A 27424-nucleotide genomic window follows, 5' to 3' on the forward strand; every position below is an offset into this window, starting at 1 on the left:
AAACTTACAGACAATTCAGTAAAAAAACAAAACAATCGTATACCTTTGACACAAAAATGAAGAAACACATACGGATACAATATTATGTAAGGATTATGTAGCCCAAGGAAAATATATTGTAATAGTCCACACGTTTTGTCTCACAGCAACTTAGACTGTGTATGGACCATCACCACGGATTTTTCACGGATAAAGATTAGTGTTACTTCCCTGAACATGGAGTCAAACAGCAACTGCGGTTATGACTTCCTCAAAGTTATCGATGGTACGTAATGTTACTGATAATAATTTAGATACTGATGGAAATGAAAAGGGAACACTCAGATTTAGACACGGTAACATGATATACAAATTATTCCTTACTTGTATCAGTGATGTAAGTGATGGCACGTAATAAAACTGATATGTATGAATCAGTTTGAAGTATGAAGACTATGTTGTGTTTGTAATGCTGGGTATGTGGAGGACGAGTATCATTTCTTGTTAGTTTGCTCCGGTTATAACAAGCTACGCGTGGATCATTTACCACAATTTTTTTGTGAATATCTGACCAAACAAAAATTTAATATCATTATGTCTACAACTGATTGTAAATTAATTGAACGTCTAGCTATCTATATCTATCAGGCGATGTCATTTCGTAGTACATTATTGTCACAATAATAACAGCTGTGTACATCACGTCCATTGTGATACAAATGTAACTATGGGCCGATGGCCTACACTTACGAAAATAAACCGAATTGATAATTGATGTATGAATCAAGTTTATCAATTGTACATATAAGGATTTCTCCTCTTAAATTCCATTAATGTTTTACTAACCAATCAATTGAATATATAGTAGAATGTATAGAGTGTAGTTCAACACTTTGCCTCTTAAGATGCCGCGACGAATGCTTCTGAGTACTCTCTATTTACAAATGCATTATCTACGTTTCTTACGACAAAATTGGTTTACGTTGTACATACTCCTTAACGCATATGCTATTTAGGGTCCAGCATATATTCCTCTACACTTGGGACATTGTGCGGGTCCCAGACTTCAACCTACTACAGTTCGAGTTCAACTGCCGCCATTAAGTTCCACACTGACGGCTCTGAGACGGGAAGAGGGTTCCGACTCACTTATGCGGGGGTAATGAGGAGCCGTGAGTACTCTACAAGTGAACAAAATCTATACAAAGATACCAACATATTGTCATAATTTCCATAACCGTAAAAGTTGTTAAAAAAGCATACTAATATCTGTTTAGATATGTACAGGGGTCATTTTCAATTTTAGTAAATTCATGGGCATCAAAGTAGGAATCATACGTTCAAAGTTCGTAAATCCAGCAGGGATCATGTCCAAAACGTTATTGCGTCATATTGCTAAATACATCGAAAGAACTCTGTGTACTCGTTTTTTTCCTAGATTGTGGTGACAGAAGTCTCGTGGCCGATACGTCAACTAGCTACCTGTCGTCACCAAATTACCCCGCAGATTACTCGAAGTGAGTTGTGTACCTTAAACCGTGTAGGTAAATTCTACAAATGAGGTGTATCTTATGAGACGAAATTCGCCCACCATTAGCTGTAACGATACGATTTAGTGGTAAATCCGAGGTTTCAAATCACAATAGTATACCTCTAATTATTTGATGGCCGCGTTCCACATTTACCTTTTCAAAAATGATTTCAATCATTACAGGCATAAAAAAAGGTAGACGATACAGAAAAAAGAATATATTAAAAATATATATTTCTTTGTGAATGATGTGAGTGAGTGAGTTGGGTTTAACGCCGCTTTTAACAGTATTCCAGTTAGATCACGGCGTGTCAGCTTAATGTGGGAGGAAACCCCGAAGTGATGCAGGTCTCGGACGTTTATCACTTTGGTGAAACCGACAAGCACGGGTATTGTGCTGACAAACCTAGAAACATAATCGGGGCAACCGGGATTCGAACCATCAATCATAGGTTTCTGGTGTGCCCAAGGGACGCAACTCTGCACAGCGAACGAGGCGCCTTAGACGACTGGGCCACCCGTGCCCCCTTGTCAATGATGGATATATGAGTGACTTAATGATTTTATATACTTCACTTCAAAGTATATACCACACTGTTTCCCTTTTTATGTGAGATTGAGGAAAATGTACTCTATTCCGATGGTAGAGCCATGCTGTTTCTTCATTAGTGTATTAATTATTAACAGATACCAACTTACATGCATGTGAATGAGCCTTTTGACTGACATATTATTTGGGCGACACTTTTGTTCGCTTAGAGGAATCCTAAGTCAAAACACCATTGAGTAGAAAAAAATGTTCTAAGGGGATAATAAACATACTTTGTTTTCAATGTAGAGCTTAGTTTATACTTTTTATGGTGAAGTTTCACAAAGGGCCATGATTTGCTTAAGGTTCAATATTAGTTAAGTTTTGTTTATAACCTTGTTTTCAATGTAGACCTAAGTTGTCTAGATGTAACCACACAAACTTAATTTCAAAAACAAGCCGTAGTTTGAAGTTTCAAATGTTAAATTTAGCACGGCTACTTTAACAAAACGAAAAATGATAACTCATTTGTGTTGGGCAATACATTGATTGAATCAGGAGTTTAGTGGAGTCTTTTGCGTTGGTTGTCGTGGGTTCAAAGCCGTCTTTGGTACAGGTTACACGAAAACTCAACTGTTAAAACACCTAAGTTTATTCGCTGAACAATGCGGTGAAGGAAATCGCATAATTCAATAACTATGTATGTGCCAACAGCAATATGGACTGCATGTGGACCATCACCACATCCCTAACAAACATCAAGATTCATGTCCTTGACACCCACTTGGAGTCCAACACTGGTTGTACTTATGATTACGTGAAAGTTTATGATGGTAAGTTCATTACATTTACACTAGAGGGTATTGTTATGTAAATGATACAGTATCCTTTATTTTGAAGATGCAATGCATAAAAGGTTAAGAAAGAATGGGTTACATTCTCTTCCGGCAACTGATGCAAACAGCAATGATCTCCCGTCTTACCTTGTTATTGCTTTGTGACGTAAATGTTTCTTTAACGTGACGTACGCAAGAAATCGTAATGCATGGTCTGAATAAGCTGGTTTCAGCTGAAAGCGCGCGCATAAAAATTGATTAAATACACTCAGACATGTTATTGTAAATAAATATATATAGCTAGATATAAGAAGCACACTCATTTTTTAGATCGTAGTTACTTTACTATTTTGTTCAGCGTTCACCGGGTGGGTTTAAACTCTGACACACATACTGTTTAGGGTCAACGATGTATGCCACCGTACTTGGGACATTCTGCGGAACCGTTACCCATACCTATGTCAGTTCGGGTACAAGCGTCAGCATCAAGTTCCACTCAGATATTTCAAACACATTTCGAGGCTTCCGACTCGCTTACACAGCGGGAACTTTCGTCCGTGAGTATCCCTCAGCTTTGGAAATGTTATGACAAGTTAGTAGCTCTAATTATCAACAGGCACATGCTCGAAAGTAATGTACAATTTGCATATCTAAATATTGATATATGTGAGATCTTTGAGTATTGCTCAATCTGATTCCTCAGATGTCAAAGTAACAGTGCCGTTTTCACAATTTCTAAGACACACACGTCGACTTTGAATGATATACTTATGCAATGACACTGCTAATTGTTTTCAGAATGTGGTGATAACAATCTTGTAGCCAGCTCGATGGGCAGCTACATACAGTCACCTAACTATCCTCTTGATTATCCAAAGTGAGTATCCTCACTGACAGCTGATGTATGTATGTGTGTGTGTGTGTGTGTGTGTGTGTGTGTGTGTGTGTGTGTGTGTGTGTGTGTGTGTGTGTGTGTGTGTGTGTGTGTGTGTGTAATAAAATAATAAAATTCACGTTATTCCAACATCTTCTTTGTATCAGTTTCATAGACATAGTACTTTCACTTAAGGATTGACTGTGTATTGTTTTCTGTTCATTGAGGTAAGAATCGAAAAACCGATGTGCAAACTATGAATCCGCGGATTCTTACAAAAGTCAATGCTTACAATTTCATTCGAAAACGAAAACATGTTTTATCTATAATAGTTTAACCAAAAACAGCTGTATGTATCAAAGCAGACAGAAATGACGAGATTGACAAACATTCCAGGAGTAGGAATACATATTGTAGCGTGACATGAATCAGGTGATTGTTCAAATTATACCCATAACTTGACACGCCCACAAAGTCAGTAGCCAATCAACGGAGGATAGGATCAAAACAAAGTTCATAGCACCTTTCAATCAAGGCAGGAGGTGAGAACTGTAACAGTCAGACTGTAACGAACCGGAACAAATATGTCCGGAGAAGACGGCTGTTTCAAATGACAGTTACCGCCATATTTAAACATTACTTCCCTGAGGACGGGAAGACACAGTTGGATAAATGCTAGTTAGAAATGAAACCCAATGACATGAAAGTTGTGGAACCGAGGCGAGCGTGAAAAAACAGGCAAGCGAGCCTGCACGTTTGCTGTTTCATTCTTTCTCGGCTTCGGTCTGAAAGGGTTGTTGGGACAATGAATATGCATGGATTTCGCTAAATGTCCTGTGTATGACGATACATGTGAGCAGAAACGGAATTCCCTCGACTGTAATATATTATTCCGTAGTAATAAAAGTAGTCCGCCTCGGTGGGCACAGCTTAAGTTTTTACATTCATTCAGAAATGAATGCAATATGTGACCAATTCAGCTAATCAGAAAGCAGGAATCACAATGAACACAACGAAAATTTAATTATTGTCTCAAGACAGCTCTTCAGTGTAACTGACAATAACATATGAATGACGTCATACTTATGATGACGTCGTAAATTATGATGACGTCATAAATTACAACTGTGACGTGATAATGTATTTACACACTCCAGCGACGACACAACGTAATTTAACAATTGTAGCGAGATATTTGAATTAAAATCTACCGTATGTGTAAAATAGCAGTGTAACATTTACGATTGAAATGACAAATGTATTAATGCATTCAAGAGTTCAATTTGGGTTTCATGAATCGGATAAACATCTGTTCTTTTCCAGTCTCTGCTGCTTATTACTGGTATACAATTTATAAAACGGAAACATAATATATTTCACGTTTCTGCAATAGTCAGTGGGTTTGCTGACACTTTGACATCGAATAATTTGCTTTTTGTGTCCAGTGACTCTATCTTTCAATTCCATGCAGGCTTCATGAGACAGTGAAAGTACTATGTCTGAAACTAATATAAAGATGATGTTGGACTAACGTGGACTTTATTATTTACCGCTATTTTGTCTTTTACACCCAATGGAATCTGTTTCGGCGGAAACCGAGACTGGTAATTTTCTGGCGTTGACGTTTTATTATTCATGATTATGAAAATGGTTTTGTTGTTTTTATTTTTAAGATAAGGATATCGTGTAAACTGTGATAGAGTTTGAGTTGTGCTTTAAGGTTGTGCTTTCATTTCTTTCAGTAACGCTGACTGTTCCTGGACAATTAACACTCAAGACTCCGATTTCATCGTCTCCCTTAACGTCATCTCCTCGGATCTAGAAGATAATAGCGGTTGTACATACGACTACTATGAGATATATGACGGTAAGTGACGTCAAGGTTGCTTACTCCCTGGATGCCAGAGGCACATCACGCACACAGATACACTTCACAGTTTTGAATACTATTGGTAATTCCCTGTTTGATGATATCCACTGGCATTTTAGGCCAAGCAAAATGACTGAAAACAACCTCTGAAAATATGGTACATCGTAAATGTCGCCATTTTTACACACTTCTTAATCACCACTAATGGCGTTATTTGCAGCATGTTTTGAAATTTAAATTTAAATATTTACTCGGAGAAATGAATTACAAAAGTAGCACATTAGTAATCGCGGGTATCTGCCTTGTATCAAATCCCCAATGATCATTCCAAAACTTCGTCGATAACCCTAGAATCGTTTAGAATGTTTTGGACAATACGCAAACACGAACGCCGAAGTGAACTTTCCGCCATATTGGATAGTGTTAACAAAATCACGTTTCACGTATACATGTACAGTATGTATACTGGTTATGAGACGCCTATAACATAACGTATATTTACAACTCAGCTACGATACGTACATCCTTGAATTCCCCATACAGAGTAGAATCAAATGAGACATGGTCTTTGTCGCCTTTACAAAGTGTCTAGAATGAAATCAAGCAAAATAAATTAGGTGTGGAAACGAACGCTGTGCTGGAAAAACTCCACTTGTTTGAAATGTAAACAAAGCAAAATTCAGTTTTTACACACAGTGTAGCATTTTCTCCTATTTTGAACTATCCATTCGTCAATTCGTTGAACACATTGGCTCAACAATTTCAGAATATGCATAGGAAGAGAATCGAAGGAAACATTAGGGAATTAAAAATAGATACATTCCAATGATTTGATATTTTCAACAGAAATTGTCAAAGTTTCCGTCCTGTTTGACGTCATGATTGACGCAAAATCATGCACAACGACAACGGTATTTATCGGAATTTCTGACTATTTTCGTTGGTTTCAATCACAAATATAACAACAAATAAAAGTACAATGATTGTCAAAATGTTTCTGATTACTTACATGTAACATTTATGTGTATACGATCCCCGAATGAACGTAAAATCCTACGTACTGTTGTGAACACACCATTTTGTGAAAGTCTGACACCGGTAGTGATGTCATACATTAACGCCAACATTGTTGTACATATTTAGAAATTTCTTTGAGATGAAGGTCCTTGAGTGAAAACACACACGATCATTGTATCATGCTGTTTACAGTTTCAATTATGATGTAGATTTTGCATATTTGCTATACATTATTTCACACAATTATTTTCACTTTTGATATTTGTCAATTTTCAACAGGATATCACAAGTATATATAGGCCACAGCATGTATGGACCTTTGATAATCTCCTGTTTGTTTGAACACTGTTCACATAAAAAATTGATAAGTTTATACTGTCGTATACGATATTTTTTTAATTTGGACAAGTGTTACAAGATTAAATGTAAAATGTATCTGCAACATGTACGTATTTCTGGTGAGTGGAATTGTCAATAATAAGTTCTTTCGTTCAGATTTATGCACACATTTTTGGAAGAATTGTCTTGGTCTTGGAATTGTTTTTATGTCGTTTGACATACAGAACAGTGATATCTAACGATTCGCCCGTTGCGCGTTGGTCACAAACGATTTACGAATTATTCCTCTCGTTTTGCATTATATAACCAATGCGTTCATCCTTTTTTAAATGTTGTGACCACAGGATATCAAACTATTGACTTTATTTCTCCAAGAATTTAAAAAGTATAAAAAATATAACCCGTGCCATGTACCCCGTTGGTGGAACCTTATACGATTATCCTGATAATTCTACACCAATAGAGCATCCTTTATTATATAGTTCTGAGACAAGATGGGTGAGTGAGTGAGTTAGTATGGTTTTACCCCGCTTTTAGCAATATTCCAACAATATCACGGCTGGGGACTCCAGAAATGGGCTTCACACAATGTACCCATGTCGGGAATCGAACCCGGGTCTTCGGCGTGATGAGCCCCTGAGACAAGATGAGAAAGAATGACATAATAATGAACAAAATACATGTCCAATGTTGATATAATTTATGTTTGCTTTCAAATATTATTTCGAGTATTTGATTACGTAAAATTGTTGCCTAACTGCAGTGTTACTTGTTCAATTAAGATATACGGTAAACTATCTAATTGTTTATGTATTCAAGACAATATTTACATGTCGAAAAAGCATCAAATTCCGTTTTTCATATCGTCATTTTCCATACCATGAACGAAAATTAGGGGAGATATATATCAATCAAAATACCAGTGTCGTCTTTCTCCGACGTAGTCAAAGACGTAAAACCAGCCAGGACGTCAAATAAAATGGTGTCATGATTTTTGTAATTTATTTCATTTGATGATAAGGCTAGTGCTCATTAATAATGGTGCAACATGAGTTTAATTTCACTTACACAATCAGGAGAATGCTGGAATCTGAGGACTAAAGTACGATTTCATAATTTCTTATGTGGTTTTTAATACCTAAACGTATAGAGTTTCAATATCGATATTTGTGTTGGAATAGTTTGTTTCCTCGTAAATAAAACACCACGAAAAATATATTGTTCTTAATCACAGCTAATTCTCACCAAGTGACCTGAGTTACAATAAACTAGTGCTGAACATAGAGGAGTTGTGTCCCCTTTTCTTTGTACGTGTCACCTCTCTGTCGCCTTTTGACATCATAGAAGAAAATCAGTTTTCATTATTTACGGCAGGCTATTTTTTGCATTGAATTTATGTCGTTAAACATACGCATATAACTCCATTTGTTATCCATATATATATATATTTATGTCGTTCAGATATTGGGTAATATTTTGTTCCCTCACATTTTCCGCAAAGCTGCTATTTTAAAAAAAAAAATCTTCGCTCAGTACCTTTATCGCTGTACTGTAAAAAGCGGAGAAAGTTCCTGTTTTTCAACGCAGAATAATTTCTCGTACAATTCTTAGCAGTGTCGGTTAAAACTTTGTTGAACTTGTCACTTGCCTATGAGACGGCCGCTATAATCTTCTATTATTGTTTGCCTACCTTAATCAATAGATGCAGGCATTTAGGGGATACCCCATTTTTATGAACGAAATACATGCACGCATATACGCATGCACATAAATACACACATACGTACCCAAACATACATAAAACACATTTTCAAAAGTACAAGTATTTTTATTCAGAGGGAGAAGGAGAATGAAAATATCCAAAGGTGTTATCACTAACAGTCATATGTTCTCAAACAAAGGGCATCTAGTTACATCTATAACTACAATAATGTGTGTTGTCTATACCTCAATAGAAATTATCGTGTTCTCGTGTTTTTCTCCTAGGAGTGGATGACTCATACTCCTCACTTGGACGATATTGCGGCAGCAGTGTCCCTGTAAAGTACAGCACCGGACAATTCATGTTCATCAAGTTCAAATCCGATGGTTCCAATGTTTTTACAGGGTTTCAGATGATGTACTCATCCATGTTGAAGGACACTGGTGAGTGCTGAGATGTATTTTGGGTTATATGTTGGCGTAGTTAATGTTCAGTTAATGGCTTTCAAGTACATGCGATATGCATGTTCGTGAAAATAAGCACGTGTCACATTGACTTGTATATTTGCTAATCTGTAAACTATAGGTTGAATACATTATGATGCAAGACTGATTGTTTAGTTCCAGATATTCCAGATCCAGTTATCCCCAACTTCAACACTGACACCGACGACTATGATTATGATACTGGGCCCATTGCCGGGGGGAGCGTCGGTGGAATCTTCTTCGTTATTTTCCTAATTGCAGTGGTAGTAGGTGCCAACAGGAGACGAAATCGTCCATTCGTCTCAATGGCAACTGCCACTCATACATCCGCCAAAATGACAAAGTGGTAACTTCTATAACCAAACCCAAAGAGCCATCTCCAATCCAAGAACAACATTTCCCAACTTTATATATTGATAACGTTATAATGTACATGTTAGTACATGCTTTGCTGACACAGTTGCAAATCTTTTGAAGAATAAAATAGAAAAGTTCAGAGAAAAGTGTTTGTTTATTAACATATGTTTATGTAGATCTCTCAATTGTAACAACGAGGACGCCCTGAGATGCCCTCGAACTATGATTTTTGCGCAGGTTGGTGACTCATTAAAATCGTCAAAAATATTAAGCACATTATCTATCGCCTTCATTTTCCGTCTTGATTGTTGCAACTTTACACTTTCTATTTATATAACATCCATTCAATTTCATTTGTGCAGTTACGCCAATCATATTTTTAACCAAAAAAACCAGTTTCTCACGTGCCGCTTAATGCGCTTGCTGACATACAAAATTTAAAATATAATTCTACATTTTATTTCGTATATATCGGTATCATATGTCATTGTTTCAATAATGCAGCAAACTGTCAAAATACATCGGAAAATGGAACTAGATGTACTCAGGATCATCCCCATTTTAGTAGGTTCAATTATATTCCATGAACAAATACTAAGTTTATCATCGCTAATTGATAATGTTTCATGAACACATCCTTGGACATCGTACAATGGACTCTGTTATGAAAGATGACGCTTGAATACATTTGTACACATGGCCTTTATTTCAGTTGTATGAATAACTTTGACAATTGATGATATTGATGGCGTACTGATCACACAATAGCTGAATGTGTTTTTGGCGGTGCATAATATATGATCAAAGGGCAGTTCATAGATTGTTGGTAACAAATCACGTTATAATGCATCACGTGTCAGTATCAGTCCCTTTCGGAATTCTTAGATTAAATGTATATTGATATTGTCCAATTGTCTCCGACCGAAACATGAGACTTCGTGTAGTCTCTGTGGTGCTGTTCGCCAAACTAACATTTGCCCACTCACAACCTCATGAATAGGTAACCTTATAATCATGTACATGTTAGTTCTGGCTAACACATTTAAATATTGGAGCAAATCCAAAGAAGAATAAAGCAGAGAAGTTCGGAGCGGATTATTTGTTTATTTAAATATGTTAATTCAGTTTACTTCATCTTCAAATTGCGACAATGAGATCGCCATATGAACGGAGGAATACCCTCGAACTATGATCTTTGCGCAGGTTGATGATTTGTTTGACCGTACTATATTATATGTAATATTTTTTATCCATTTCGCGGACATGTGCAATCCATTGTAATCAAGAATAAATTACCTGTGTGCATTCAATACCTCTCTTTTCTTCTTTAGTTTCACACCACCATGCTATGTGTCAGTTACATTGTTTCCCAAAACATCATGTTATCCAAAGAACACAGCATTTCACTTTGATTTCAACTTATTCATTCTTTCAGTGCAAAAGTGTTTCATAAAAGTACTAGTATTTGTACCGAAACGTAGTATTGAATTGGTTTGTTGATTTGATGTTTAACGTCGCCCTCAGCAATATTCCTTCTATCTGACGGCGGTCTGTAAATAATCGAGTCTCGACCAGACAATCCAGTGATTAATATCATGAGCATCGACCATTGGGATCGATGTCATGCATCATCCAAGTCAGCGAGCCTGACCACCTGATCCCGTTAGTCGCCTTTTACGACAAGCATAGTCACCTCTTACGGCAAGCATGGGTTGCTGAAGACCTATTCTATATTGAAAGGAATTAATAAAGAAGTGGGAATGCATGTTAAGTTTATTTTCAGTGACTACAGCTTCAAACTGCCAAAATAATAATGAACTGCATCATCGATTTGTCAATAAAGCAATAAGGATGCTGCATCGTCAGTATATTGTATAAAAATGTGAATATAGCGTTTAACATATGTCACTCGCATATATAATCAGTGATCCTCACTAGGATAACACAGAGAAGATTATAAATATATTGTATCTCTGAATCTGTACCCATTCATATATTTGATGTTTATCTTTTCATCTTTCTGACAAATATCTGATATACAATTACAACTGGACAGTTATAAACACCGCGCTTCAGTTCGTCTGTTTTTTTTCTGTATTGCGTACGGTAGTTGTGTGGAGGGTTTCAAACAAGATGATTGGTAATAATATTTTATTGAGTGAGTGAGTGAGTGAGTGAATGAGTATGGTCTCCCGTCGCTTTTCGAAATACAGTAAAGTGCGGTTATAACGAACTCAAAGGGACTACTAATTTTAGTTTGTTTTAACCGTAGTTCGTTATAAGCATATATACAGCATAACTACAGCAAATAGTCGGGACCAAAATTTTTAGTTCGCTATATCCGTCAGTTCGTTATAAGCGTGTTCGTTATAACCGTAGTTTACTGTAGTCAATCCATATCACGACAGGATACACCAGAATCGGCTTCACCCATTGCATCCATGTGGGAATTCGGGCCTTCGGCGTGTCGAGCAAACGCTTTCACAACGAGACTACCCCATCAGCATTTATTTAAATAGGAAAACATACAACATATTCAAAATCAATTGGACATGTTCTTACTTTATATCAAAGGGTGACTTCCTCTTTGTCCCCAATAGGCATTACATCGATAATCTTCCCTGTACAATTGACAAGTAGATTTATGTTGACACAGTTGGAATAATTGTGTATGTAAAGGAAATTCAGACACAAATGTGTTAAATAGATAGATGAAGTGTTTACTCATTGATGCTCAGTGATTTCATATTCAAGAAAGATTTGCTCTGGAATCACCTGTAGATGAATAAAGGTGTTCATAACCATATTGGTAAAATTGTCGAAATTAAGAATTAACCCGTGACGATCAGGGTTAGAAAAGATCTTCAGCAACCCATGCTAGCCGTAAGAGACGACTAACGGGTTCGGAGGGCCAGGTTCGCTGACTTGGCTAATGCCTGTCATCGTATCCCATCTGAGCGAGACTCATACGAGTGACATTAGACCACTAAATGTAGGTTTGCCGAAAAGAGACACCATACAAATGTATTGTTTCAAAGGTATATATGACTGTGTTGCTCCCAAGAGACAAAAAGAGAGATGATGTTCAATGTTTTTCTTCATCACCAATATTTGTTTAAACAGTTTATACTAGGCATGTAAATGATTCGACATGAATACGATTTACAAATCACACAAACACAAGAAGGGTCAAACAAGGAACTGACATTTTATTTATATAACATAAGCAAAACAAGCATCATTATGTGCATGTTTGCAAGACAACTTTCTTTTTCTTCATATCAACGAAAATGAACCCACATTTTACTTAGATAACATAATCATAACAACTATTTCAGTATGCTTCCCAAAGTAAGACAACATCCTTTATTAATCTCCATTTCATCGAAAATAACCTTTTACGAAATAACTTCCATTTGGATCTGTATATATTGCTGTTCAATGACTACTCAATGTCATGTAACTCAATCAGGTACTTGGGTTACGATTGGTGCTCTGTCACTTGCAGCAACAGGCTGGGGGTAGGGAGGGGGGCTGACCACCTGAGAATATGGAGGAGGTGGCTGAAAGGTGGCTGGAGCAACTGTAGTTTCATAGGGACCCTGACTGACACTGTAAATGTTTTCGTTGCGAATTTGGTTGACCGTTGGCCGAGATTTCTTCTTGGTGGCTGCTGCTATAATACTGCAGATAATAATGATGAAGGCGAACCCACCGATAGATCCTCCAACAATGGCAGCGATATTAGGGGAGTCAAGATCTGAAACTAGACAAACAGTGTACGTGTATTTTTAGAATACTTTTTGCATTTCATAACTCCGATTGATTAACTTGTAAGCCAAAGGCAAATGTATCTTGCAGGTAGTATCACACATAGATGTTGTTGCCGTCGAACTGTATGTTATAACAGTGGCATCGTGTACTGATTGGCCAAGAGACCACAGTGCCTAAATGAGATCATTTTAATCATACGATCAAGAATGCACGCATTACCTTAGTGTCATGCTGACCCTTCAAACATAAAATATGATAACTTGACCCAAGTGATATCAGTCAATTTGTGAAATTATATTGATTGTTGTTCAGACATTACATGAAGCCCATAGATATTTTATTCATTTCATAAAAGGCGTGACCACAAATCCATTTCATGGGAACAACGATTCCTACATTTCACGAAGTTGAGTAATGTTCCAAATTGCTTGTAATATGATTCAGGAGATGTATTTGTAGGATATACTATATTTTGTAGTAATAGTAAGAATTGAAGTAAGCATTTTGGTTATCTAAGTATATATTTGATATTCGAAAATACAACCTTCTTTTGATGTTCAGGAATACCTTTTGATGTACAGTCTGAACATAATATTGGTACGCATATAATATCAAGTACTCACAGTCGTCACGGTCCTCGGCTTGGTACGAAATCTTAAATCCTGTTCCTGTGTTGGAATTATCGGAGTGGAATTTGATGAACATATATTGTCCGGAGCTGTGCGTTGTCGGAAGACTGCTGCCGCAATATCTCCCTAGTGAGGTGGAGGTGTCATCAGATCCTATGCAAACAAATATATGCACATGATCATGGTGACACAAAGGGTTTAACAATCATATTTGCAATGATACTTTGGCAAGAACAAACTAACCACGGAAGCCAACACGAATTTATGTCCTTTGGTCTTTCACGAAGTGGCACCACTAACTGGCATCACACAATTCACGAATAAAACAATACTCCTCACTGTACATGCACTTGACAAAGAACATGACAGTTGTTGTGCTTTATTCGTAATTACAATGCTTTGGATGAATTTTACAAATGCTAACATGCATCTCATATAGATATGTTGTGTCCTTGAAAACTCAAGAATTTGTAACTCATGAAAATAGTTTATTTCTTCCGAGACATTAATTTAAAATAGCAATGTCATTAAAGCACTCATTTAAAACTGTCGAAAATCTCCTCATTCCAGACATATCATGGGTGCAGTCCAGAGGCGTGACATTGCTGGATTAGCGTTAAAGAGGAGTAAGATCCCACCCTTCAACAAACGCACAATTCTAAGTTGACGGATTGAAATGACAACGTTACATTAAGGTCGTATTCAACTCATTTTACCATCAAACAACTCATAGTAGTCGTAGGAACAACTGGGAGAATATTCTATGTCCGAAGCAATGACGTCAACGTTCACCACGTAGTCAGGATCCTCTGTATTTATTGTCCACGAACAGTCAGCATTGCTGCATGAAAATAATAGCTCCATGAAACATAAAACATCATATTGAATAAGACAAGAACAAAGTCGATACCTGGCCTTTTGTCAGAATGATTACATTCTAAACTATATAGAAATTACTTTTAACGGTTATAATGGCAGTGGCAGTCGAAACTGTGTTCAAATTCCCTTTCACGGTTATGATTGCAGTTGCAACTTGTTAAAGTTATATTACTTTTCAGTAACAACTGTGGCAACCAAAACAATACTCAAATTCCTTTTCACAAAAATAATAACAGGGAAAACATTCGCTACTTCAAACTACTTTCTATTTACGGTCGGGAACAGTTTTGCATATGTTGGCGAATCACACTGCAATGTGTCAATCTGTGTAACTTACTTTGGGTAATCGGAGGGGTAGTTTGGTGATGTGAGGTCGCTTGAAGAAGACCAGTATGCCACGAGATTTTCTTCACCGCACGCTGAATAAACACAAGAGGCTATATGTTGTGTTATAGTAATTGGCATAGAGAATGGTAATATGTCCACGTGAAGTATCTATCGCCAACGAGAAAAGCACTACGTAGTGGTTACTAATCGTGTACATATGTGAGTTTTGTGTTATTTTAAGCACTGATGTAGAAACGTGCACGCAATAGCTTACTACCAAATCATACATGTATGCTAGTTTGAATTTGCATAGGAAATGAAAAACTGTGTCAGGAAATGCATCACTTGAACCGTTGTAAATCAACTGTGTCAAATCTAGGAGAGGGTGTTTTAACTTTTTGTCAATAAAATATGTTTAAATCAAATCAAAACATAATTATCCTCAAAATGCAAGGTACCGTTTACTGCATGTTACTAGAAGTGACTAGATATTTATTACCTTTTGAAATCTTTGTTTGACATTATTTGGTGCACAAAGGTCACGAGAGTCATCAGTACACACATATGATTACTTTGAAATAGCAGCAGTTTGTCATAACCCTTCATAAGAATAAGAATACTCACGAGTGAACGTTCCGCCTGTATAGGAAAGTCGGAAGCCTTTAAATGTGTTAGAGTTGTCTGAATGGAACCTAATGGTGACAGCTGTACCAGAACTGACGTAGGTTGGTTTCTGTGTCCCACAGAATGTCCCAAGTACAGTTGAATCCGTGCTGGATCCTAAAACGTATTTAGTTAATATTCTTTCTATCTCAAAGTGTCAGGGGCGATGGAGTGGTAGCGTATGCTTCGTTATGTTGAAGACTACGTTATGATCCACACAATGAGCGAAGGCCATGTATGGTGTTCTTGGATATGGGTGGAATCATGTTTAAATGTGCATTCACTCAGATAATCACGTCAAACACATCTGTGCACGTAATTCTGTTTTGACGTATATAAATTAAAATGTACCATTATGTGTTATGTAGAAACTTGCGGCTTGTTGCGGAACTGTTGCTCTCAATTTGAAAGAAAACATATTGCTATTGACATTTGTTTAGAATAACTTCAGACTAAAAACATTCACCGAATCATAGAAAATACGTTTGTTAAAGAAACTTAAACTGAATGCATGACTAATAAGTATGTCATTGGTCGCAACCTCAGCACGTTATTATAATGTGATAAAAACAATGAGAATCACGAATCCACTTCAAACATCGACGAAGCTGGAGATAAACAGCTTACCATCATAGACTGTGACGTAGTCATAGTTGCATGAAGCGCTGTGTTCGATGTCGGAGTTGACGACCTTAATCTTGATGTCTGACATAGTAGTGGTGATGGTCCAGACACAATTCATGTTGCTGTTACAATATAGACATAATTTAAGCATACTGTTGCATAAACTGGAACTACAGTTAGTATTTGATCTAAATTGCTGCCATTATTGTGCAAAAGGGTAATGAACACCAATAACGTATTGCAAAAAATAATTTAAAATAGATAAAAGTTCAATATTTCATCTTATCCAAATTATCTGTGAATGATAGACTCCTACTTTTGATAGTTCTCAGGATACCCTGGCGACTGCAGATACTGGTCATACGACAATGCACTCAGTTGCCCTCCGCAAGAACCTGGAACATTGATGGAAGTACATGGGCCAGTATCAAACGTCTAAGATAAATAGGAAGACCAACCTTTAAATGCGACTTATGATCATTTCAACATTCACGGCAAACTACATTCATGGCCATGTATGTATAGTGTATGTTGAGATAATAGAACGACCGTCATGTTGTGGTTTGTCTTTCAAAGAGCTTTATATCATTTGCTAAACCGAAAGAGCATAAGCCTCTACATACGAATCGTCAGATCATTCTATTGGAACACAAGTATCACAATTTCACAATTTTAATCCTAATAACATGATGTTAATATCATTTTGTAAAACTTTAACATTTGTCCGGATACTTTTCGATAAGAATATACTTTCACTTACCAGTTGCCTCGAAGTACTTGAGTCTGAACCCCTTGAATGTGTTAGAGTTGTCAGTTTTAAACATGAGTGTCATATCCTGACCTGAGCTCTGCACCGTAGGTGTCGTCGTATCACACCAAACTCGTATCATTGGTGAAGAGGTGCTACTACCTAGAAGCAAATGGATACACGTGTAACATTTGCCCTTTCTCATTCAAAGTGCTTTGAGGTAGAAAATTCAAGGTTTAATTGAAATGCCAAACCGAACTCACTCACTTATTTTACATCTTTTGAGATATATTTAGGAGACGTTGTTTTGTAGCGCGAAAAGCCACTGATATAATCACAATGCACGAAGATGCATGTTGTATCTTACAATGTATTTCATATTTACCAACCATCGTAAACTTTAACGAAGTCATCCGGACATCCACTTCCTCCCTCTAGCACTGAATCTAGTACAACGATTTTGACGAAGTAGCTTGACGTGGAAGCCGTTATTGTCCAAACACATTGCTCGTTACTGGAACAGATGTTATACATAATCCTTTGTCCTAGCAATTCCGTTGAACCACTTTTACATGTAACTTTAATAATCACGTCGAAAAGATATCATTTAAAATCTTTAATAAGCAGTTAACAAATATAAATATCAAGGAGAATAGGTGTAAGAGTAATTCTATTGTCCTTACTTTGGATAAGCGACAGGATATCCTGGGGACTGGAGGTACTGATCAGACATTTGGGCCGTCAGATCTGAGGTGCCGCACTGACCTACTGTAGGATACGAAAACAGAAATATATGTACTATGTTTTCAACATTGGACGACAAAGTTAACAATATCATTTTCATATCTAAACATTTGATCGGATATTCAAACAGACATGTTATCACACTTTTAGATGGATGTTGTTTTATACCCTCGACTGATACATTGGAACTTACCAGCTGTTTCAAAATACTTCAGTCTGAAACCCTTGTATGTATTGGAGTTATCGGTTTTAAACACGAGTGTCAGATACAACCCAGAGCTTTGCACTGTTGGAGTCATCGTATCACACCAAACTTGTATCATCCGTGACGATGTGCTACTACCTAGAAATAAATGGTTATAATATTAGCCACACTACAGTCAGAATGCTTTGAGGTGGCACATTCAATGTTTAATGGAAGAGTCAAACCCCACTCACTCTGATATTCTGATATGTTGCGGAGAGACATGAAAAAAACCGTTTAATCGTTAATGTTTGCAATGAATTAATCAATTTTCACCTGATATAATCCCTTTACACGATTATAATATTGCATCTCACAATCAATTTTTGTTTACCAACCATCGTAAACTTTAACTGAGTCATAGGGGCATCCACTTCCGCCCTCCAGATCTGAATCTAGTACAACGATTTTGACGAAGTAGCTTGACGTGGAAGCCATTATTCTCCAAACACATTGCTCGTTACTGGAACAGATGTTATACATAATCAACCTTTGTCCTAGCAATTCCGTTGAACCACTTTTGCATGTATCTTTAATTATCCGTCAGAAAGTACTGAACATATGAAAAGATATCATTTAAAATCTTTAATAAGCAGTTAACAATTGTTTGCAATATAAATATCAAGGAGAATAGATGTGTGAGCGATATCGATATCGATTCACGAATAGCAAAGTTTTCTGTAATAGATCTAAATGAGGACTGTATTAAGTAAGAGTAATTCTACTGTCCTTACTTTGGATAAGCGACAGGATATCCTGGGGACTGAAGGTACTGATCGGACATTTGGGCCGTCAGATCTGAGGTGCCGCACTGACCTACTGTAGGATACGAAAACAGAAATATATGTACTAGTTTATGATGGTCTTGTGATAAAATAGCAGTGTAACATTTGACGCATTAAACGATTCCTAAACTTGAAAATCAACTGTTGACAGTTGTCTTATGACATTTCGTATGTTTTCAACATTGGACGACAAAGTTAACAATATCATTTTCATATCTAAACATTTGATCGGATATTCAAACAGACATGTTATCACACTTTTAGATGGATGTTGTTTTATACCCTCGACTGATACATTGGAACTTACCAGCTGTTTCAAAATACTTCAGTCTGAAACCCTTGTATGTATTGGAGTTATCGGTTTTAAACACGAGTGTCAGATACAACCCAGAGCTTTGCACTGTTGGAGTCATCGTATCACACCAAACTTGTATCATCCGTGACGATGTGCCACTACCTAGAAATAAATGGTTATAATATTAGCCACACTACAGTCAGAATGCTTTGAGGTGGCACATTCAATGTTTAATGGAAGAGTCAAACCCCACTCACTCTGATATTCTGATATGATGCGGAGAGACATGAAAAAACCGTTTAATCGTTAATGTTTGCAATGAATTAATCAATTTTCACCTGATATAATCCCTTTACACGATTATAATATTGCATCTCACAATCAATTTTTGTTTACCAACCATCGTATACTTTAACTGAGTCATAGGGGCATCCACTTCCGCCCTCTAAAACTAAATCTTGTACAACGATTTTCACGGCTTTGCCTGTCGAGGATGCCCTTATCGTCCAGACACACTGATCATTGCTGGAACAGATGTAGCAATTTTGTATTTAATTCTTATGATCAAATTTGAAACTACTGTTGATAAGAAATGACATCCCACATTACATATTTGCTATAAATATTTAATATGAATGACGATAATTAAATCATCATTGAAAGTAGACGTTGATTGAAAACAACATCATTGACGAGGTGGGGATGATCATGATTTTATACATGAATACTAAAGCTACACGGATACACTGGAACGCTGGGGCATCATGCAATGAACACCAAAACGTCTACTGGTTGGATAGTGAATATTTGATATCACTACACAGGGATTATTTCAGAAGCATGAAACAAGGGTCATACAGTATTTAATGTTTAAAAAGAAGAGAAGCTTCGCTAATAATGTCAACACATGCGTAAATGACAAGTTTACTGGGTTTCAAAGAAGGGTGCGGTTAGTTGTCATTGAACAAGTAAGCGTCTGGTGTAACCATCTTTTGCGTTGACACATACCTGGAAACGACATCCGATTGAGAACACAAGATGGTAACACAAGCATTTGAGGGTGCTCATCCCACTCAAAACACTGGCCTCAACCTACGCCGCTTCACTCAATATATTTGCTGGCACCAAAGGGTCCACGTTTTATTTACTCATGGTAGAATGGAAATGTTAAATTTAGCGAGGTTAAATCTACAGGAAACCAAGCTCTACATTGAAAACGCCGCATGTTTATCTCCTAAATACAAGATTCCTGATATTTCAAGTACTTTTTTTGCATCCAAGCAATCCTTGGTAATCCAATTTCAATCATGCCAGTCATCCTTAAGGTTCAGATGGTTTCAAGGTTTAGATGTCAAAAACAACGTTTGTCCTGGGAAGTTTCCGTGAATTCTGTTGTTGCAAATTGTACAGTACACATACCCCAGTTAATGTAACATCTACTTATATGCGTGCATAGGGATCATATTGTGCAATTTTATTGATACACAAAAACCTTTCCGGTTAGGAAATTTATGTAATTGTCTCGAAAAATGATTATTGAATACCTTTTATAATTAATGGCTGTGCATATATTTTTCTAAATACAAATGATATGATTATATATTTCTAGAATTCACGCGACGATGTTTGACTGTTGACGTTACCTGTATTTTCGTTCTATTTTGTTCTCGAATTGTGAATAAGGATTATGTCAAGAATAATTTGATTGTCATTACTTTGGGTAAGCTACAGGATATCCTGGGGACTCAAGGTACTGGTCGGTTGTCATGGCCATTAGACTTGAGGTGCCGCATTGAGGTACAGGCGACGGAGAGGCTGAAGAAGATAAAAAAAAACATAGTAATACATGCACCAGTTTACCATGATTTTCAGTGATCCATTCATATGATTTTCACAGGTATTTTGCTTTTACGCACAATGAAATCTGTTTCGTCGGACAATCGAAACTAGCTATTCTAATTTAGAATATTAACATGTTGACAGTTGTCTTATGTAATTTCGATCAACAATTTAGGACCAAGATATATAATAAGAATACGAATGGCATGTTATAGTTTGTTAAAAGAACAACACATACTATTTCAATAACATGTTTATATCTAACCATTTGATTGAATATTCACACACAAATGATTACATAACCGCAAAATTGATGTTCATATGTGTACGAACGACAGAATTTGACCTTTATACGTTTATCACGAGACCGTGTTCTTGAAATGACGTAAACACTGACGGACTACTTCCACATTCCTGGGGAAACCCCTGAGAATTTCCCAGCATGAATACACACAGAAGCGTTGTTTCTGATCATTTAAACCCTTTAATTTTGAATTCAGCGTTTCAACATACATAGATATACGTCAGAGCGTTCGACTTCATGATCGTTCACGAATATCCTCGCTTCGATCCATCACAGAGAACAAAACGAAGAAATGCACTTCCAAACTATCGTAGTATCGACTCGAATTTACCTTAGTTTATATCTATTTGAGACATCTCCATAATCACCTTTCAATGATCGGCCAATAATGCATTGATCAATGATGCAACCACCACACATGTGGTCGGCCATTTTGACGTCTTGTACTTGATGTACATGTATAACGACGAGCTGTCATTCTGACTGACTTTTTAGGTTAGTTCTTAAAACAAACCTTTCTCTTCCAATCATATTATTTGAATACATTTGTTTTAAACAAACTACAACAGGTGTTCCTGAAAAGCAAGTTGAGCAAACATACGCTCATGTCACCTCTCTTCATCAGAAACTGGTTTATTCCGTGATACAGCTGGTTGTTGTATAGATATCAGTGTAAACATAAACAAAATATACTAAAATAAATTGTATATAGATCTAGACAAACATCCTTCGAGGACAAAAATAGTGATCAAAATATTATAAGAATTGATTTGCTCCGACATTCATACAGTTTGGCCCTCACTCCATAAAGGTTCATACTCCATTGAAGCCCCACAAATTAAAAGCCGATTCTTAAATGTTTTCACACTTTTAGATGGATTTTGTTTTGTACCCTCGACTGATACATTGGAACTTACCAGCTGTTTCAAAATACTTCAGTCTGAAACCCTTGTACGTATTAGAGTTGTCAGTTTTAAACACGAGTGTCAGATACCGCCCAGAGCTTTGCACTGTAGGTGTCGTCATGCCACACCAAACTCGTATCATCCGTGAAGCTGTGCTATTACCTAGAAACAATTGGATATAATAGTGTTCATCATACTATCATAATCCTTTGAGGTTGCACATTCAATGTTTAATAGAAGCGTCAAACCCAAATGACTCTGATATTGTGATATTTTTCGGGGAGATATGAAATAGACCTGAGCGTCATATACCGCACTGTAGTTCCTTTGTATCGCACCTCTGTAAGTATGCTACTACTCAGGAACAAACTATACAGCATTTGCCATACATCAAACGTGATCAACACGCAATCTGCAATGATTTCTAAGAAATGCACAAATGTAGTCATAGATCGTGACGTTACCCTAGCGATACATTTCGTCTAATTTATCCTGTACTGACCATCGAAAACCTTTACAAAGTCATATGGGCATCCAGTTCCACCCTCCAAATGGGAATCTTCCACAATGATTTGGATGATGTTGTTTGGTGATGATGTCATCGTCCAAACACATTGCTCATTGCTGAAACAGATGATAAATATAGTCAGCACGTCACTTGTCATGTATTATATGTATACTCTTCAAAACAAGAAGCCGTTTACGCAAAGCCAGATTTGTGTGAGGTAGGAAAATGCATTTATACGAGGAACCGTGCAAAGTATTGAGACAAAATGTTGTGGAGAGAACACTTGGTGATTGTAGTCATCTCAGTTATCGGTACATAGCAAAGGTCCAAGGTGAAGGTCAGCTACCATCAGTAGCTCGTATGTCCCCCGTTGAAATCGATAGCGGCCTGATATCTTCTGCCCATGGAAGAGACGAGTATGCGAATCACATTTTGGGGAATGGTAGCCCACTCGGCCGGCAACGCAAAAGCCAACTACTGTAACGTGTAAGGGTTGTGGTTGACGGCCGCGTAGCCGTCTATCCAATTCATCCCACATGTGCTCTATCGGGTTCAAATCCGGGGATCTGGAGGACCAGGGGAGAACATCAACGTTGTTGTTGTGTAGACAGGCTCTTGTGATCCGTGCTGTATGGGATTGAGCGTTTTCCTGCTGGAATACACCGTTGCCGGTGGCTGCAATTGGGGGGACGTGTGGTAGGAGAATTTCGTTGAGCCGTAAGATTGCCCTGGATATGGACCAAATCTGTCCTGCCCTAGAGATAGCCGCCAACATCATAACACTACCCCCACAAAACCTTTCCACTTCCTGTACGCAGTGTCCGGCGTAACGTTCTCCCCGACGTCTGTAGACCCATGCTCTTCCAAACCAGACAACTTTCCATCACAGTCGATGCCATACTCTGTGCTGACGACACCAATCCAGCCGTTGTTGATGATGTCAACTCATTATGACGCGTCGAACATGACGTCAAGTTCGTAGACCTGCTGCTCTTAAACGGTTTCGTACGGTCTGGGCGGAGATTCTGCTTTGTCCGGGTATTTGGGATTCTGTTGAGGTGGCTCTGGTCGTCCTTTCATGTAGGTGGCGCAGTTGGATGTAGCGATCTTGTGTAGGGGTGGTTACTCTTGGTCGTCCCGACCTTGGCCGATCACGTGTTGACCCATGCTGTTGAAACCGATCCCACAGCCTTGTGATGGTGCTGGGCGCTGCATTGATAACCCTGGCTACAGCTGATCGGGATTCCCCTGCCTGCAAGCTGCCTATGACGTTGTTTCTTTGCAGTTCTGTTAATCTTGCCATGGTGTTGAACTGTCACTGTTCGCTTGACGCAGATGCCAGACAATAAAAAAACCCGCACTTTAATACCGTTCATAGTGCTGCTGCACGTGCAGTACGCGCAGCTCCATGGCCCTTTGGTTAATGCACTGGGGGCGTTTTTCCGAATCGTACGTGTTTCCTGACTTATGGTTCACATGTCCTTGTTGTGATCATTTTGATTGGGGAAATTTGTCACTGACACTATAACATATAAAACCTCTTCATTTTGCACCTCTTGGTCGACTAATGCTGCTTTTATGGCCAAAGATATTCGTTTTGCTTTTCTTTTTATGAAGAGTATATGTATCTGTAGACTCAATTATTTATTGTAAAAAGTCGACCCATGAAGTTTAAGGCACCGATGGGATTCCGGGGTTATAATGATCACAGAGACACAGAAAAAGAATTAAATGCCAGCTTATTATTGGTCACTCGATACAACAACCAAGTCATATGTCAAGTGATATTTATCACCAAAAACAATAAGAAATGAAGATGAAGATGGGTCATATTCACAAAATGCAAGGTCGAAACTAATTCCAGGGTAATTACACTAGTTTGTCGCTCAGGGAGGCACTTGATAGAAATGTATGTACACTCAAAAGGGTTTTGTATATAACATTTTTTCTTGCAAACTGTATATGCATTTTTGGATTTGCACCAATGAAAAGGCTCGAAGAAACGCAACCAACCTGTTACCTCATGCTTTTTGCAAGAAATAATTAACATTAGAACAAATTGCTTTAAAAAAGCCAGATATTCCCACTGGAAGTACTGATTTTCATTTTTATATTCACAAATTTCTTATCATTATAATGCCTTTCACGTCAAGTGCAATTTGTTTCGGCAGATACTCGAAACTGATTATGCTCTGGCGTTGACGTTTTGAATATGTCCCGGCCTGCAATCTCCTCATTGAATATGTCTGTAATCAAATGAAACGACGTCTTCTAAATCCGGCTTATCCTTCCTCGGATATGAAATAAGATTCCCAAGGTCATTCTTCAATGATTCAATGCACTAGCTGGACACACTCACTACTTATTGACAAGACACCTTACACCGTACCTTACATCTTTCCATGTGATATAATTCCATCCACGGCAGCAAAGGATTTTACCGATTCTCATTGTGTACATGTAAGTCTCACTAACTTAAGATATTTATACATCTCTTACATGTTTTTGTAACCCCGTGAGGGTAATTGGAATGGTTGAATTCCCCTACAGAGCGCATTAGTTTGAATGTAATCCATTGCAAGGGTTACATTCATTGTAAACCCTCCTTTGAGGAGTTACTGGTACTTCTATACTTATAAAGGTGTACTTAATGTTTCAAACGTCCAATGTTCTGAAATCGAATCGATCCTGCATTCTCACATATATATCGTGTTTAGTTTTGTAACCCACTGTTTTCCAGCTGAGCCACCGCGGCAGGTGATGAACGGTTGTTCAAGTTTACATGTCACGAATCCAGTTGGTCCATGCTGCACGTGTTTTTTCTCTCACACGCTTTTATACCACGACACACTGTACCGTTTCACTATAACGTATATCGGTGTTTTCTGATGAGTCTCTTCATATGTTGGACAAAACTCTACTCCTCGGGATCACTTGAGGTTGCAAAACCCTGACCATCGGTATGTTCCCTCCCTTCAGGGTTTACAGTCGCAAATAATCCCGTGGAGAAGTGGTTTCTCCTTTACATATAACATACATTTTGAACACAAATATGTGCTTAATATGATCATTATATGTCATGATTAGATTAGTATCTTAAAAACAGTGAGTGTTGAAGTGAGAATAATGCTTATCTACTTACTTTTGATACGCTGTCGGGTATCCTGGGGACTGAAGGTACTGGTAAGCAGTCGTGGCGACCAGAGCTGCGGGGCCGCATTGAGGAGAAACTGAAGGAAATATTACATTGTAATAGATGTACTAGTTATTGTTAAAAATAGTTTTTCCTATCTTGCAAAATTAATGCTGGCTCTCAGCTCATTGCATTTCTTTTACTTATACAATGTCTATAGGCTACACAAACGATTATCATCCTATCAGTTGGGCTGACAAATGGCGTTCCCCCTTTGCATATTGCCCAATGCAACGTATGCCTTGGAACAATCGCTATTGTCAAAATGATTTTGTTTATTGTCTACCATTTGTCGGTTTTTGATACAATCACTTCGATGGATTGTTTTGTAATCTCAACTATTCCAGCAAACTTACTGTTTGTTTCAAAGTACTTGAGCCGGAAACCCTTGTATGTGTTAGAGGTATCGGATTTAAACATCAGAGTCATTGCTTGCCCAGTGCTCTGTACTGTAGGCTCCATTATATTGCACCACACTTGTAACACACGTGAATGTATACTGCTTCCTGGAAACAAACGAATGCAGGGTCTGACTACCAGACTTCCAAAATGCTTTGAGGATGCATGGTGAAACTATACTTATTATGGAACAACATAAATGGAAATATATAAAAAAAATTACATACTACCTCAAATACCTTTGAGTGATAGATTGTCTCAAAATACAAAGACGCAAGCCTCGACGTCTGAGACGCTGCAAACTGTGTAAGGTCTGTTTCATGGTTGGATCATGCGATCATGGCCATTGATTAACCTTATAATTAAATTCGCCCCAATTATAATACTTGCTTTCTTCAAGTTGCCATGGTAAGCTTCAATGTGGGACTCCCACATTTATAAAACTGATTCGATATAACAGAAATTATGTCCACATCAGCATAAACCTAAAACCATTGCCTACATAAACAAGGTGCGTAATGGATCTGCATTTTTCCTCTGTGATCATTTTCAAATATGATACATATTATCTTTTACCAACCATCAAAAACTTTCACAAAGTCATAGGGACATCCACTTCCACCTTCTAGTACAGAATCTAATACGACGATTCTGACGTAGTAGGTTGACGACATTGCCGTTATTGTCCAAACACATTGTTCGTTGCTGAAACAGATGATGAATTATATCAACATTTTACTTTAGGCTTCTGTTGAACCAAATGTTATTGTAATTACAGTGAACGTCCATCAGAAGTTAATGCACAGAGGCGCTGATGTCATTTTCTGTGACAGATTTACCATTACACATTTACTTGTACCTCCGATGCTTAAGCCAAAATCATTATGGTTCTCTAGTTCTGACTGAGAGAGCAATAGAAGGTAAATACTTCGAATAGCCAGGCTAAATACCAACAGAAGCTAATGTTATCACTAAGAAGAAGAATGAAATCGAAATAGTTTTAAAATAACAAATGATTTCCTTACTTGTTATGAATGTGTCATAT

General features: G+C 37.5%; 2 protein-coding genes across 2 annotated transcripts in view; one reads left to right on the forward strand and one right to left on the reverse strand.

The window, feature by feature from the left end:
- LOC139472519 (cubilin-like) overlaps positions 1–10829 on the forward strand; it is a 33222-nt gene extending 22393 nt beyond the window's left edge. Inside the window, exons 18-26 of the mRNA XM_071254998.1 lie at positions 147–265; positions 996–1151; positions 1418–1496; positions 2754–2872; positions 3277–3432; positions 3674–3752; positions 5492–5616; positions 8962–9120; positions 9298–10829. Of these exons, the coding sequence (XP_071111099.1) occupies positions 147–265; positions 996–1151; positions 1418–1496; positions 2754–2872; positions 3277–3432; positions 3674–3752; positions 5492–5616; positions 8962–9120; positions 9298–9512 (1207 nt within the window). The 3' untranslated portion in view covers positions 9513–10829. The remainder of the gene's footprint in view (positions 1–146; positions 266–995; positions 1152–1417; positions 1497–2753; positions 2873–3276; positions 3433–3673; positions 3753–5491; positions 5617–8961; positions 9121–9297) is intronic.
- A 1192-nt stretch (positions 10830–12021) lies between these two features.
- The window catches only part of LOC139454167 (cubilin-like), a 52361-nt gene continuing 36958 nt past the window's right edge, over positions 12022–27424 (reverse strand). The window contains exons 23-43 of the mRNA XM_071235715.1: positions 26960–27084; positions 26337–26486; positions 25930–26017; positions 22782–22903; positions 22292–22441; positions 20947–21046; positions 19632–19756; positions 19244–19393; positions 18886–18970; positions 18490–18614; positions 18101–18250; positions 17847–17931; positions 17553–17677; positions 17176–17325; positions 16732–16810; positions 16419–16537; positions 15753–15908; positions 15139–15220; positions 14639–14763; positions 13917–14075; positions 12022–13285 (exon numbers count right to left, since the gene is read on the reverse strand). Of these exons, the coding sequence (XP_071091816.1) occupies positions 12984–13285; positions 13917–14075; positions 14639–14763; positions 15139–15220; positions 15753–15908; positions 16419–16537; positions 16732–16810; positions 17176–17325; positions 17553–17677; positions 17847–17931; positions 18101–18250; positions 18490–18614; positions 18886–18970; positions 19244–19393; positions 19632–19756; positions 20947–21046; positions 22292–22441; positions 22782–22903; positions 25930–26017; positions 26337–26486; positions 26960–27084 (2752 nt within the window). The 3' untranslated portion in view covers positions 12022–12983. The remainder of the gene's footprint in view (positions 13286–13916; positions 14076–14638; positions 14764–15138; positions 15221–15752; positions 15909–16418; positions 16538–16731; positions 16811–17175; positions 17326–17552; positions 17678–17846; positions 17932–18100; positions 18251–18489; positions 18615–18885; positions 18971–19243; positions 19394–19631; positions 19757–20946; positions 21047–22291; positions 22442–22781; positions 22904–25929; positions 26018–26336; positions 26487–26959; positions 27085–27424) is intronic.

Source organism: Haliotis cracherodii, unplaced genomic scaffold, assembly GCF_022045235.1.
Source record: "Haliotis cracherodii isolate W230 unplaced genomic scaffold, xgHalCrac1.p SCAF_1, whole genome shotgun sequence".
NCBI lineage: Eukaryota > Metazoa > Mollusca > Gastropoda > Lepetellida > Haliotidae > Haliotis > Haliotis cracherodii.